Raw genomic sequence first — 15,796 nt, forward strand, 5'->3', positions numbered from 1 at the left:
TACTCTATGAGTATCTCTAGACTTTATAGTCAGAACTAATAGCGACATGAAATAACTACGAGAAATATTCAAGATGTTCTGGAACAGGAGCAGTCTGCTGTGTCTGCTGGTACCCCTGTGTATGTCTACCAAAGATTAGGAAAGCCTTCTCCTTTGAATTATACATCTTAATGTGCATAAGGGGGTGGGGAAAGCTTAACATAAGCTAAACCCTAAATTCAGTTGGGTAATAAACACACCATTGAAAGTGAGCCTTGGAAAAAGTTCTGAGTTGAAAAGAAGCTGCATGTGCACGGAATGCAGTGTGATACATCAATTCTCTGAAGCAACATGTTGTAAAATTTTACTGCTTTCTTGTTGTGTTTTATATCTTGTTCTCTCCAGGCTTCGTGGACTCGACCGGAGAAGCAGGAGGTATAGCTTACCTGACCACTAGCCAGTCTTTAGTTTCGAAAGCATCGCAGTTTAACTCGCCATTACAGTTTAATAACCAGACATGCTAAACTAATTAGTCATCTAGTTAGATTAAAGAATAGGTCAATAGTGGTAGACGTTACTTGGCGATAGTGTCTTAGGATGAGCAAGCAAGCTGTGTTGGGAGTGGATGAACAAATCCTTATTACTTCTTAAAATTGGATCTTATTCTCTTGCTGGTGCTGGTAAAATCACCTCCAGGTAATTATACTTACAGAAATAAATCGCTCCAATTCCCAGGCCAGGCATTTTGAAATGATGAGATTTTTTTTTTTTTTTTTTTTTTTTTTTTTTTTTTTTTTTTTTTGCCTCTCACCTGGTTGATGTGGCTTTGGGTCATAAAGTCACAGAGTTAGTGTCTAAAAACCCACTCAGCCCTTTCCAGCTCAACTCATCTTGTTGCTCGCTTTATTCTAGAATGATCGGTCCTGGTAAATGATCACATCCCATTTCATGTCACAGCAATGCAGATGACATCTCTCCTTGGTTTCCCCAAATTGCTAAGCATACCTATGTTACTTTCATAGAGAATTAAATTTATTAGATTTGCATGATTTGGCACAAATGGTTTTAGAAGTCAGTAGCATTTAGCTTTTGAGATTTCTCTGACTGCTTCCTTCCATTTGGGTAATGTGGGACCTTGTTTGAAAACTAAAGCTAAATATTAATCTTTAGATTTTAATGTTACACACTCAAGACCCTAGTTACAATCAGGCCTATCTTTGTTTCATTGATTCGTGTAAGTGAAAGATAGCAAAATAAAAACTAGTATACTTTAGATGAGGTTCAAGGATCGAATCCATAAATATTTTTTAAAAAATAGCTTTTGTCTCTTCTCCAGAGGAAACTTTGATATTTTAATACTACAAATGTCGAATATGGCAATCCTATACACTGTGTTTTAATTAGGTAACTCTTTCCTCTTAGTTTTCAGAAGTGATAATTATTCGGAACACATAACTCATGTGTTCAGATCGTGGCTGTAAATATTTAATGCTGTTTAATATTCAAGAGTTGACTGCCCATCCCCGGGCACTGATCCTAGTTTCTACACATGAACACACTGCCGTGATCAAATCCAGTGTACAATAAGCTGTCTTTGTTTCCTACCTTCTTCCATGTCATGGGGGACCATAGTCAGGTGCTCGTCTCGCTGAAATGCCTCCCTCCTGTGGCACAGGGATCACTTAGTGCTGTCCCAGCCTGGCTGTTTTATTGCCCCAAAGTCACAGACCCATTGGGATTGGGGACAGGAGAGAAGAGGGGTTAATTATCAGCCACTCCTCAGTAACTACAGATCTCATTCTGTTTGACCTTCTACATCTTCCCCTGTCATTCTGATTTAGACCTGGCTGGAGGGGGACGTGAGATTTATCAGGGAGCATTAAGGGAGGTTAAGAGAATTATTATTATAAGTGGAAGTCCTAGGTTTACTCCCTGAAAAGCAGACAACTCACTTCCGTTTTCTAGAACTATCCTTATCTTGAGTATCTCACTTTGGACATAATTGACTTTCAAGTGAGTGCCACCCCTGGGGCTCAGAATTTCCTCCTGTTTGTCTCATTCAGAGATGAAAACCGTAAGTCCAGATGAGCTCCAAAGAAGGTTACTGGGTTATGGCCAGTTTCGTTCTGTAAGCTCTGAGAATTAGCACTTTTACCTAGAAGAAGGGACACAAAAATGTTCTGATGAGAAGAATAGTTGTGATGGCCCTTCATGCTGTTTTTGCAAAACAGGGTTTTCTTGTCACAGGTGTTTTTCCCTTCTTGCCCAGAGATCATCTGCTTCCTCTGTAAGCCTGGACTTTATCAGCATGACTCCTGGTCTGGATGGCTTATGGGTAGCAGTCCCTGACTTTGTCCCTGTGTGAGAGTCAAACATTTCAGAGGGAAACAGTCTAATTGCACTGGAGTCTATCTGCTTCCCCTTGGAGGGAGAACTGGGCATCTGGCAAATTCCCATCATCAATCCTGTCACGAGCCACTGCAAAATAAGAATTCTCTGTAGAGGGCTGTCTACTGGTCTGTTGACAACATTAAATGAGAAAATTTTTCCAGAGAAATTTAGAACACATAGAAGGGGGGAAGAGTATAGCTGTCAATGAAACCACTTCCCAAGCTTCTCTTCAACCTTTTTCTAGAATATTCTGAGTAAAGACTGCTCATGCCCTGTTTCATTGTGATTTGTTACTGTCCTACTCTTAGTTCCGCGACTCTCTTTTCATCTTTTGCTGCAATATTTCTTCCATTGTGGAAATATTCTCTTGACTTCCCAAAGATCCGGTCAGTTTTCCATGTTTGTGGGTGCTGGGCCCAGGACAAGCTGTGCCTCTATGACAAACAGTCATTGCTCAGCCACTGGCTGGTATCACTAGCAGCTGAACCTGTGTTCTCACTGATATAACCAAAAGGGTGGGGCGGGGCAGGGGGGAGTGGTCCTCAAATCCTTTCTGCCTTTGTCCTGCTCTGTTGGGGACAGACAGAAGTGACAAGCAGATCAGGTCAGCTCTTTAGAGATACTTGCTGGTGTAGCTTCATGTTTTCGATGACACTAGATCTGATGGGTTAAAATTTATATGGCTCATGGGAGTCACCACTTGGGAATATTGGGACAACCCTGTCAGCCCACAAGATATGGGGGGTCCGAGGACCCAGTATCTTCAGCAAACTGGATGTCTCAAGGCTTACTAGCCAAGTGCTCCACATCTGTCTGTTGTCATCTCTCACTAATGTGTGGCATCTCCTCAACCACTTAGCCTGGCAGACTTATGGTTCAGGTGGAGTTGAGAGCTATGGGCATCTGGGCACTCCTCTGTGAGTGGGGTGGCCCTCACAGAGGTAGGCAGTGATGATTTTGTTCAGCACTCTGCCTCCTTGCCAGCAGTGGTATTCCAACTTCCAGATATGAGAACCTCAGTGGGGCTTAAATGCCTGAGATGGATTAGGTCCATTAGTGATGGGCAGATCTGTGGAGACTGCCCCACAAGGCCAATGGGACCTTCCTTTTGAGCTGCCTAAACTGGCTGCTGTATGACAGCATTGCAGTTCTGAGTCCCAGGCTTCCAAACCAGCGTGTCAAAAGAATCTGAAGCAGGTGTTCGATTCCCTAAAGGCTCAACCCCATGGATGACAGATGCCATATGCAGAACACTCACCTGTCCATCTCCACAGAATAGCATATGCTGGAGATAAGAGTGTAGCCCAGCCTACGAGGAGCAAGACTCCTTCTTCAGATTACCAACTTTCTTGAGGATTTGAACTTGGGCAACATGCCCAGACTAGGCCAGCAACCATTTTAGAGTGTCAAGGCAAAGGCCCCTTGGAAATATTACAGTACCCATTGCCTAGGGGTCATATGCTTATTCCCTTTTTGACCAGTCACTGTAATTCCAGAGACTCAGGAAGCCAACTGTGGTCTTAGGGGCTAGAAAATGGTGGTGAGTGTGGTGTCACGGATCCCAGATCTGCCTGAGACTCTGTGCCACTGTCCCTGGAGAGAAGACCCAGCTACCCCTCACCAGCTCCTGATCATTGAGTTGTCGGACTTTCTCTTGAATGAAATTATTTTACTTTTAAGCATTCAGGAAAGTGAGGCATCTGCAGAAATATAGGTTTCTTGCATAATTTCTTGCAGTTGGCACATTCGGATTTCCCATTATGCGTGCCTGCACTGTGGAACTGGCAGACGGGCAGACTCCTGGGAGGAAAGCATAGGGGTGCAGGTTTCCCAGAATCCCATGGAGCAAGGCTGCTGCTGCTGGAGTATCTGCTAGCCAGGACTTTCACTTCCATTTAAGACATGCCACACAGGGTTGTCTTGGGGGGGGCGGGTGGTGGCGGCGGGGAACCTTGGTTGTCCTTGCCCCAAACCAACCTTGGCACAGAGTCCAGGCTGCTTGACATAAACTTGAGTCCCATTTTCTATTTTGGATACACTCAGGTTCCCGTGGTGCTCTCCAGAGCCTCCCACACTACCAGGTACCTAAAGTGAAAGTTAGGCATTGGCACGATTTGGGGAGAGGATGTGAGACTGGTCCCAGACGAGGGGTGGCCCGGTCTCCTGCCCCGCCCCCCACCCTGCCTCGGACTTTGACGCTCTCCCTTCCCTCCTGGCAGACTCTGGATGGGCACATGGTGGTGCGCAGCCATGCCCGTGTGTCATCTCTGACCCTGAAGAGCATCCAGTACACAGACGCGGGAGAATACATCTGCACTGCCAGCAACACCATCGGCCAGGACTCCCAGTCCATGTACCTCGAAGTGCAATGTGAGCAGTGACTGGAAAAACGAGGGGAGGGGGCCGTGTGGGGTCAGGATGAAAGGGGAGGACAGCAGCCAGGACCTGAGCTGCACCCTGCCCTGGGCCCTTCCAGACCCCTTGTCCCCAAGTTGTCCCTCCCACCTCCCCAGGCTTCTTACAAGCCCACAGGCGCTTCTGTCTTCCCACGCAGCTCCCAGGACTGCTACACCAGCCTGGGCTTGATCGTGTCCTGGAGCTGGGTCTGCTTCAGGGCACACACACCCTGCCAGGGCCAGGAGACAGGGTGCACGGAGCTCCTTGGTGGTGGTGGTCTTCCTGATGGGCATTGCCGTTCCTTGCAGATGCCCCGAAGCTGCAGGGCCCTGTGGCTGTCTACACGTGGGAGGGGAACCAGGTGAACATCACGTGCGAGGTATTTGCCTACCCCAGCGCCACAATTTCATGGTTCCGGGATGGCCAGCTGCTGCCAAGCTCCAATTACAGCAATATCAAGATCTACAACACCCCCTCCGCCAGCTACCTGGAGGTGAGTCAGGGTGGGGACAGGGGAGGGTGGAGAAGGCACAATCTGACTATGGATAGATAGGCTGCCCTCTGCAGCTAAAATCTTCTCTCTTGCTTCTCCCACGTGTCCGGACCAGGGGAGCCATAGAAGAAGAAACTGAGTCTCAGCCCTGCTCCCCTCTCTCTCCCTGGGACTAGGTCACAGCCTGGGAGGCCGAACGTGCCTCTCACTAGCCCCTTGGCGATTCTCTCTGACTTAAGGCTGGGCTGGAGCTAATCGTTCATGCTTTACTTGTTCTGTTCCTTACAAATTAATTCAGTAAACAAAGATCTGCATCAGTGACCATTCTGTGGGACACTTGTAACCCACAAGTTCCTCCTTTCCAAAGGTGACCCCAGACTCTGAAAATGACTTCGGAAATTACAACTGTACTGCAGTGAACCGCATTGGACAGGAGTCTTTGGAATTCATCCTTGTCCAAGCAGGTGAGCATCCCTGATGGCTGTACCAGCCTTATCTTTGCTGGCCTAGTCCATGCCCTTCGGTGACGCTAAGAGAGTAAAAGAAGAGAGGGCCAGGGTAGCCAAAGACAGAGGGTCAGGAAGCAAGGAGCCTATGGAGGTTCAAGGGTGTGGGCACGGCGCATGTTGGGAGGGAATGATAGGGTGAGGCGGGCTGGGGAACGGGAGACGGGTGACGAGATTCCCAAGAATGAGTACAAACGAGAGACATGCTTTGTGACTGGGAGTCATGTCCTGGACCTAGTCGGGCTCACCTGGGTCTCCATATGTGCCCTCCCCACAGACACCCCATCTTCACCGTCCATCGACCAGGTGGAGCCGTACTCCAGCACAGCACAGGTGCAGTTTGATGAACCAGAGGCCACAGGTGGTGTGCCCATCCTCAAATACAAGGCCGAGTGGAGAGCAGTGGGCGAAGAAGCGTGGCATTTCAAGTGGTATGATGCCAAGGAGGGTAAGTGGGAAGAGTCGGCGTTTCCTTTAGAATGATGGGTTTCTCGGTGCTGGGCAGACACTCACCCCTGGTGCCGGGCCCCTGACTGCCCACCCGGGTAGAATGGCACATCGCTGTCACCTGCTGAGGAAGCCAGATGCCACAGCCTGCCATCCGTCCGTGATCCTATGCCGCAGCACCATCCCTGTCCCTCTGGAATTCGGGCACGGTCACATCTCCTCTGGAAGTGTTGGCCTTCTGTCCCCTGGTACGTCAGAACCTGCTTCTCAGGACACGCTAAGACGAGGCCATCTCAAGCACGCTCCAAGCAGAAGCCCTACTTAGGTGCTAAGCACAACTGGATGAGTCCAGACCGCCCCTGCCCTGCACCTGTGGGTGATCCGGGCTGGGGGTTCTCTGCCGTCACCCATCCATCTTGCTTGGTGTACTCAGGGGCTGCCCTGTAATGATGGTATTAACCACACAACAAATTGCCAGAGAGACAAGTCTGCTCTTAAATTCATCCTGTGATAGATTTCCAAACTAAAATTTTAAAAATGACCCTTGGATTTCTACAGTTTGAAGATTTTGAGCCTGGACTATTTTGCCCTGAAGACCGAGTATACAACCGTGTGTAACTCTCCCTGCGGGGTTTATACACCAGTGAAGTACTTTTTGTTTCCGTAGAAAGTTTTAATCCCGGTCCGGTATGTGGTAACAAGGGTGGCTGCCTTCCGGCCCTTTTTACTGAGAATTTATTTCACCAGGTAGCCTCCATCACTCCTTCAGCTTTTGGGGGGTGGGGAACCTGAGGAGTTTCTGGGCTGTCCATTTGGAGCCAGAAGAAAACAATCTCTTTACCTTGCCAACTTCCCTCTGAAACCTCACACCAGCTCTATGGCAAGTCGACCCCATGTGAAAGTCCAACTGGCTTTGTTTTCTTTTTTTGGTCATTGCTACAAGCTGGATTCCACCCTCCCCTGCCCTTTATATATATATATATAAAATATATATATAATTCATATATTATATATATATAATTTATATATATTATATATATATAAAGTATATATATATTTAATTCAAATATAATCAACATTCTGATTCTATTTTTGTTGTGGTGAAATATGTGGAATGTGAAATTTACCATTTTAGCCATGTTTAAGTGTCAAGTTCAGTGGCATTAGGTACCGTCACGTTATTGTGCAACCATCCCCACCATCCGTCTCCAGAATTTTTTCATAATCCTAAACGCAGTGCCCGTTAAACACTAGCTCCCCATTCCCACCTCCCTCCAGCCCCAGCAACCACCATTCTACTTCCTGTCTCTTTGTAGTTAACTATTCTAACTACTACAGATGAGTGGAACATGTCCTTCTGTGTCCGGCTTACTTAGCCTGATGTCATCAAGGTCCACCTACATTGTAGCATGTGTCCGAGTGAGTTTCATTCCGTGTTAAAGCTGCCTGAAACTCCACTGTATCAGTACCACACCGTGTGCTCCACTCGTCCATTGATGGACACTTGGGTTGTTTCCTCTCTTTGGCAATTGTGAACAGTGCTACTCTGAACATGGGTGGGCAAGTATCTGTTCCACTTCCTGCTTTCAATTCTTTTGTGATATACCCAGACGTAGATCACATGGAAATGCCATGTTTAATTTCTTGAGGACCTGCCATGCTGCGTTCCACAGCGGCTGCGCCATGTTACTAATGGGCTTTCCACCCTTTGTGATCCTTCTCATATTCTCGCAACAGCCAACATGGAGGGCATTGTCACCATCGTGGGCCTGAAGCCGGAGACGACGTACGCGGTGCGGCTGGCGGCCCTCAACGGCAAGGGGCTGGGGGAGATCAGCACAGCCTCTGAGTTCAAGACGCAGCCAGTCCGTAAGTAAAAGCAGCTGCCCTGCCTCTTCCCCATCCCCACCCTCTTCTCCTCAGGGGCAGAGGGGACCCTGAGCTGCCCCATCCATGGTTTGGATGACAGCTTTTGTCTTTCAGCTTCCTCCGCTCCAGGAGGTCCCACCTCCTAGTTCCTTGGCCCTCAGTGATGGCTGATGCCCAGCCCCTTCTGTTCTCTTCCCCAAAGTGCCTGGTGACACTGTCACAGTAGCGGGTCCCTCCTGTTAGAATAACAGCCAGGGAGGAAGCCCCTGACACATCGTAAAGGGAGCGGGCAGAGACGCAGAGGCATGTTGTGGAGGGATTTGGGAGACACTGCTTTTGGACACAGGTCACAAAGGCCCTAAAGCACCCCGTGACTTGAAGGAAGAGGGTAAAGACAATGATGGTTCGTGTAATTAGGTGTGGGATTTTTGGCACAGCAGAGAGATGACGTTACGGAAATGCAGGGGCTGCTGTGCGATGTATGTGCAGGAGCAAGAGCCCAGCAGTGCACGAGGGAAAAGGGTGGCTGAGGCCCCTGACTCTTCTGCTCCTCCTCCCTCCCACCAGGAGCACGCGTCAGGGTCTCCCTCCCTTGGGGCCTCTTTCCAGAGAGGCGCTTCTTCCTGATCCATTCAGGATGGCACCGCTTTCCTCCATCATTCCCTTTTCCCTCACCTCTGCCTGCCTCGCTTTCCCCGCTGTCCCACAGAAGGCCAGGCTCTGCTGATATCCCTCCATAGCCCAAAACCTCTGGGAGGACCGTGCATCCTCCCAGCTATAGCAGGTGCAGCACAGCCCGACTCCTTGAGCGGTCACAGGGATCCCTGGGTCCTCTCTCGTTCCTGGGATGAAAAGCCACGCAGGGCAATCCCTTGCTTCCTTCTCTTTGAAGCCAGAGGCCGGCAAGCAGTCCCCCTACCTTTTGCAGAAGCAGGCCTGTCTCATCTTCTTTCTGCAGGAACTGCTTCTTTCTGGATTTGAAATAACATGATAATTTGAATTTCCAATTCCATGTGCTGTCCTGAGTCTATTCATTTCTTTTACATCTTTTTTTTTTCCCCCTTGGGTCTGTCTCTTGTCTTTTCTTATCGTCTGTGTTCCATCCATGGGAAATGCAGACAGCCCTCTTCCACGTAAGTGCCTCTTCATACCTCATTATCTGTTTCTATAGTGTTAACATCTGCTAGTCCTAGTTCTTAATTTAGTTCTGGTCCCTTTTTCGTCCCCTAGGCTGAAGTAGATGATGCTGTCCGGGCCCTAACCACACTGACCTTGGTCTAGTTGTGCTCCTGTTAATGTCTGTAGGTTCCTCCAAGAGGCTAACACTCGTCCTGTTGTAGAGCATGCAATTTCTGTGTCCTTCGAAATTATGTTGATCGATTAATTTCTGTGTGTGATGACTCCCCGTGGCAATGCCGCTGCGCGCCAAGCTAAGCAAGGTGGGTCTGCAGGCGGTCTCTGAGTAACACGCGAGAGCACCGCCTCACCTCCTGCCAGGATGCCAGAGAAGTGACCGCAGCCACACCAGGGATTCAGAATCCCTTCACAGGGAAAAGCAGCTGAAAGGACTTGCGCTTTTGCCTTGAGGAGATAAAAGACTCGAGCTCGTAGTGCCTCCCCTTTCTGTCTGTGGCAGCTGGGGGGCTCTAGGAGGCCCAAGCAGCAGCCGCAGTTGTAAAGGGTAACATGAGCTTTGGCTCCCAAGTCCCAGGTAGGTGCTGCAGGCAGCTGCTGGGGTTAAATCCCCACTTGCAGTCAGTTGTGTTCTTTAGAGGGAGGTTATTTGCAGTGTACATTTCCACATTTCCACGTTTGGAAAAGACTGACCAGCTCCTTAGTATCTTCACTGCCAAGCATATAGGGAGGGGAGTTCTCCGTGGGAAGGACATGTAAGCTGTAAATAGTGAACCTAAGGAGCAAGGGCTACAGAAGCCCACCGCCTCCACAGTGGCGGGGGCGAGGGCGGGGACAGGGGTCTGATCTTGGGCTATAAGATGGCCCCCCAAGCCTCACTCCCGCTGACGCTTGCCCCTTGCTTCCTAGGCTGAGTTCAGTGTTACCCAGAGAGACTCACAAGAAAAGGTATTCGGAAAACTGCACACTCTTTTCATAAAAAGCGCCTAGCTCCTGAAAGGCACTCAGGGAAGCTTATCTTTTTAAAATTTATTCAGAAATATTGCAGCCACAGCAGAAACTAAGTAGCTCAGTGTAGGCGTTCGGAGATTTTCAGCAAGCGCTGAATCCATGATCTCAGCAGACTTAGTTCCTGAATGAACCGGTTCTGGAAAGAGTCAGGATTGGGGATTGGAGTGGTCAGGTTAAGAGTGACAGCTGTCAGCTCCCCTTGGCACCCAGGCCCCGAGCAAACTCAGAAGGGGCAGAAGGGGCAGCTCTGAAGGTGAGAGCACTTGCTCCTGGATCTTTACTCTCAGTTTGGGCTTCTACTCTTCTGAATTTTGACCAGTAAATGGATGTGGCTTGGGTACACCATAGACAGGAAGGCTGGGATGAGGCCTCCTTTTGAGTTGCTTACTAGTACTTGGGGTTTGAGTACCGAATCAGAGTAACTGGGTCTTAGAGTTCAAAGCCTGTAAGAGATTTTCATTCATTGCCAGCTCAGCCCTTGTAAAGGTAAAGAATTTCTTAAACAGATGCTATGTTTTAAAAGTCGGTGTTTAATTTAAATAAAGAGAGAGACCTCTAGACCTCATTGTTTGTTATCTGCTAGTAGGAAAGTGGGTAATTAACCCAGATTCCAAGAGGCCCTTTGGAAAATGGTGTGGTCAGCTGTCCATTCCAAGTAGGTCATGAACGATCCAGCAGCAGGCATTGCTAGAGGCATGCAAAGTCAGTTTTCTCAATTATCTAATAAGTTATGGCCTAAAGAATTACAAAAAAAAAAAAAAAAAAAAAACTCCTCTTAGATAAGAAGAGTCGTGGCCCAGCCTTAGCGTTGAGTGCCTTTGTCAAGAACTTGAAGTGGATAAGAGGCAGCGTACATGTGAGAACATCATACGCTCACTACAGTTGGTTATTATGGTATTTCCTGTACCCTCATGACCTTCCTAGAGGGGCTGAAGGGAGGGCCTGGCCCCAGGGGTACCCAGACCCATCCTGAAGAAGAATACAGTTGGAAGGGCGACTCCAGCATCTATCACGCCCAAGACAAAACCCACTGACTGACTGCTACTGGCAAGTGAGGGCACGTTTTAGGAAGGACTTCTCTGAGTTCTCCCTCCCTCAGAAGGCACAAAGCTTGTGTGAAATCAGCCACCAGTTTAGCTGAATGCTTACACCAAGCCCAAGAACCAGCAGCGTTGGTTTCTGACACCGGCTCGTCTGGCCTGTTGGCAGTGCTTTCCCCTCCTGTAATGTTGGGGTGCACGTGGACAGCCTGAGCCCGTGATGCTGGAGTTAGGCCCTAGGTGCACACTCACCCCAAGGGAGAGAAGGTACCCAGGGTCAACACGCCGTCATGCTGAACAGAGAGAGTCATTGCTGCCAGACACCCTACCCCATCCTCCGTCCCCCACCCCCTGGTTAGGAGGCAGTAGGTGAAAGCCAGTGCATTTTACACTAGTTTATCTCTTGAAGTTCCTTGAGATGTGCCAATAATGGGGTTGCTCTCCTGGCTCCCTAACAGACTTACCCACCTTCGGGGGCATGAACGTGCCAAAGCCACAGGTAACCTCAGAGAGCTCCTGCTTCTGAGCTGCCATATTAGAAAGCATGGTTCACCTGTTTGAAGATTCCTTTGTGTCCCGTTCGTACATGTGTGTGAAGGTAACGAGGCAGCTGTGACTCCAAACAAGCAAATAGAATTGCAGCCTGGAAAGATGTCCTTGATTCACGTCTTTTTAAGCCAGATGTCTGCGTGTTGTCACGGTGGAAAGCTCACAACCTCCGTTTGCCTTGGGAGGGGCTGCTTCCCTGTCAAAGCTGCCGAGGCCCTAACCCGATGATGTGACATTTGAGCATGCATCCTGTTCTCTGTGATTGAGCCACACGCCTTCAGAATTTCATTGCCTGAATGTTTACCTCTTAATTTGCTTCTGAACTGTGAAGCAAAATAGACCATTTCTTTCAGGGTATACAGATTATGAATGAGTCTCTCCTTTGTAAAAGAGGCATCCTGAGATGTTTGTTTTCACAGAATTTTGCCCCTAGATGGCACATTGCAAGTATAAATTAAACGTATTCTAATATATTGTGTTTAAAACAGATAAAACTCCACCCCTTTTCCAGAATAATATGGACAGGTATGCAAACATTTGAAGCCAAAAAAGTAAAAAAGATACACTTTCACATGAATTAACCAGACCATCAAGTCACCATGAGTTAGTAGGCCATCTTGCTCTGACTCCGGTGACCTTGTACTCACGTGGTTTAATGAGGTCCCTCATCTGGGAGGGAAAAGGAAGACCAAACCATGAGTGCCCAGGCAGTGTTGGAGATACGGTGATGTTTTTTCAGATTTTCATCTAGCTCCCAGAGGGAACTTTGTTTTGTGATTGTTGATGGGACAACCTCAGAATATTTGCCAGCAGAAAACTAGACATCTGTTCAGTGTCCAGGATGCCTCAGATGAGCCCTCGCTGACGGTCCTCCAAGCCGAAAGTGGGGTGAGCGTTACTTATCTAGTTCCAGTCTCTTTAGCATCCCCTTTGTCCAAGAGAGAGCGAGAGTAACGCTCACAGCAGCATCTGGAGAACCCGTATAAGGTTTTGGAGGGCAGTGGTGCTTAGAGTATCATCCAGATGCCAAACAATCCTGGACCTCACCCAGTAGTAAACTTTGAGTAGGAAGGTCATTTCTGTGTCATTGGGACATTGAGATTAGAGAATGAGGCTTACAGGCTTTGCTCCACGCACACGCCTGGAGTGGAGACATCGGCCTGTACAGGAGCGCATATGGACATCTAGCACGTGAAAAGCCAAAGCCTCCTTTTTTCCACATTCACCTTAAGCCGGGCTCCAGGTTCCCTCTCCTCCTGACATGTGATCGCATGGAGACGGCTGGTCCTGCTGAACCGGTTGTTTGTTTCAGGCGGGGCTGCAGGCCTCTGCTGCTGCTCCTGGCCCCGTCCCTTACTGAACCCTGGGGCTTGGCAGAGACACAGGCTTGCGGTCCGAAGTCAGAGAGCCCTGCTCTCCGCTGGCCCGCAGGCCACCTGCCCTCATGCATGGTGTTTTTCCTCCTTGCTTTAACCCGCTTCAGCTCCTGCCACTGACACCCTGGGGTGACTCTTCCATTTTTTTTTTTTTTTCATTCAGTATCTGTGCCTCAATGAGCTTTTTTTCCTTCTCTTTTTTCTTTTTTTTTTCTTTACCTTCATGTTTCTTTCCTCAGCGGCTCCTACTAGCTCCTCCACCCCCGCTCCATTGTCTCATCCCAATAGTGAGTATCGTTTTCTTCATCCGTCTCTCCGCAGGCTGCTTTTCCACCAGCCACGGTGGGTCTGCGTAATGTTATCTCCTTCACCAGGTGATAATTCAGCTCTGTTGGCAGAAAGCAGCACTAGGTTTTAGAGAAGCAAATGAGAAGAGAGGAAGGCACAGAGCGTCCCACATTCGCCACCCCCCGCCCACACCCCCAGATGGAGAGTAGGCAAGTGACAGGCATTGCTCTGGACTGAAAATCGTGCGGCCAGGCTTCCCCGGGGCCGGTGCAGCCCAGCCGGGCCCTGTCCTCAGGATTCTTCCCAGGCTGGACTCAAGCTGACATTCGGAGAAACCAAAGGAATTTGCCAAGGAAAATATCTGTTCGGCAGGGTCATAAGAAATGCTTTGGGGTGTTGTGTTTTCACCCTTCATTTTAATTGGCACAGTTGGATTCAGACACTGAAATTAGATAGCGAGGCCTGTAGCTTTCACTTTCTCCATAAATGCATACTTGTCTCGTAAATATTTGTGGGAAAATAAACAGTGTCTGCTCACAGATGTGCCTGGCCGTAGGCGCTCAGGCAAGTTACTTAACCCTTCACAAGTGAGCCTTGTTTTTCTCTTCCATAAAATAGGATGAGTAAATGGCCCTCCTCCCGTACCACCCCCCCAAAAAAAAACATTGTAGCGCTCACCAAGCTGTGTTTGCCCACCCAGAAGCAGGACTACCAAACCTGGTTGGCGTCAGGCTTCGTCATTCCTGACTGAGCCTCGCTCACTTATGATCTTGTTTCATTTGGCTGCCCTGTCCTTCTGTTCCTTTGGGGGCTCAGGAGAGAGCTCTGTGCCTCTGACTCGGAGTTTTGAACCCAGCTTTTGGTGTGTGTTGGGGGTTGGTCCGTGGAGAGCAAAGGGAGACAGCAGCTGCATGAGGCCCAAGTTGTCATGCCAGCAGGTGCCCAGAGCAGCCGTCGGGGGCAGGCAGGGGGCAGGCACCGCCCACCTGGCTGTATCTTCCCTCGAGTATCAGAAGCTGCTGCACGTTGGGCACAGCCTCAGGAGGCAACTCAGGCCCTCACTCAGAAGCCGCCTGTTGAATCTGTTTGGCTTAGAAACAGCCCCGCCACACCAGGTGGTGATGTCCCGGCAGTGGCTGGAACAGCAGGCATTCAGGCTTGAGAACCAGAAACAGCCTTGGGTTCAAATCCCATGTCTGCTCCCTCTTTGCACAGCTCCATGACCCTGAATGAGTCACTCAGCCTCCTGAACGCCAGAGTTCGTATCTCTCAAATGATAGATTCTACCTGTCTCATAGGTATCTGTGAAAATTCAAGACTAAGTATGAAAAACCCAAGACAACAGTACCCAGCACATAGTAGCTGGAATTTGTGGTCAGAGTAAATGAGGGTAAATGAGTAAATATGTTTTTTCTCACCACAGGAGAGTGATTTGTCAGCAAGATCTCTGATAATTTTTTTTAAAATCTCTGTATTTACACTGATAAATCAGGGAAGGAGGAAATGAGAGAATATCCCCTGCTTTTCTTTATAATAATGTCTATATATGTATATAAACACATTCATATGTTTACTTATGAATATAATTTATATCTCCATTCTCTCCTTCACCTTTCTGTGCCCTGTCTGCCCTTCGTGTTTCCATAGCAACCTGGCCTCTTCCTGCCCTCCCAACCACAGAACCGTCTAGTGAGTATAGAGTTATGGCGGCTCTTGGCCAGATTGCTGCTTGTTGCCGAGCTGACTTCTGGGTCACGGTGCTGCCTGACATTGTCCCTTGTATTAACAGTAACAGTTGTGAATGCATGGAGGCTCTCCGCCTGGTGTGGTTTCCTACGCATGCTGTCTGCGTGGCCAGGAGACCAGGAAGAGCTGGGGTGATTATGTGAAGAACATTCTGCATGAAGAGAGTTTTCCAAATTTCCCTTTGTGTGAAACAACAGAATAGGATTAGAGAAACACCAAGGAGACAAAAGAACAGCATCTCTTCCCCGCTTTAGTTGTCCCTCCCCTCTGAAGCGTGGCACACATGCACACACACACACGCACGCACGCACGCGCACGTTGCCAAGACTGAGAACAAGGGAAGGAATAGAGAAAAATAGAGAGGTGGGAGGTGAAGGGGGCAGCAGAGAGGGCAGGAGCTGCTACTTCCTGACAGCATGCCCTGCTTCGTGGCACCTTGAGGCAAGGCAAGGGGTCATAAGGAATGCACAGGGCACAGGGGGGCAGAGGCCTCCTCACAGCCCTCCTCCTCAGAGCTAGGAAAATGGTGGCCCCAGGAAGCATAGCCAAGCCCCCTCAAGTTTGTTACCC

The 15,796-nt window shown here is 48.8% G+C and overlaps 1 protein-coding gene across 18 annotated transcripts in view; it reads left to right on the top strand.

The window, feature by feature from the left end:
• NCAM1 (neural cell adhesion molecule 1) overlaps positions 1-15,796 on the top strand; it is a 314,823-nt gene that overhangs the window by 267,072 nt on the left and 31,955 nt on the right. For 6 of the 18 annotated variants that reach the window (XM_043579341.1, XM_043579342.1, XM_043579347.1 and 3 more), the window contains exons 9-17: positions 385-414; positions 4,590-4,740; positions 5,076-5,260; positions 5,628-5,724; positions 6,044-6,214; positions 7,951-8,082; positions 9,201-9,215; positions 13,432-13,479; positions 15,128-15,169. In XM_043579341.1, coding sequence (XP_043435276.1) covers positions 385-414; positions 4,590-4,740; positions 5,076-5,260; positions 5,628-5,724; positions 6,044-6,214; positions 7,951-8,082; positions 9,201-9,215; positions 13,432-13,479; positions 15,128-15,169 — 871 coding nt within the window. Of the gene's footprint in view, positions 1-384; positions 415-4,589; positions 4,741-5,075; positions 5,261-5,627; positions 5,725-6,043; positions 6,215-7,950; positions 8,083-9,200; positions 9,216-11,531; positions 11,535-13,431; positions 13,480-15,127; positions 15,170-15,796 lie in introns of all 18 variants that reach the window. The other 12 variants (XM_043579352.1, XM_043579353.1, XM_043579358.1 and 9 more) reach the window with 7 other exon arrangements.

Source organism: Prionailurus bengalensis, chromosome D1, assembly GCF_016509475.1.
Source record: "Prionailurus bengalensis isolate Pbe53 chromosome D1, Fcat_Pben_1.1_paternal_pri, whole genome shotgun sequence".
Classification (NCBI taxonomy): domain Eukaryota; kingdom Metazoa; phylum Chordata; class Mammalia; order Carnivora; family Felidae; genus Prionailurus; species Prionailurus bengalensis.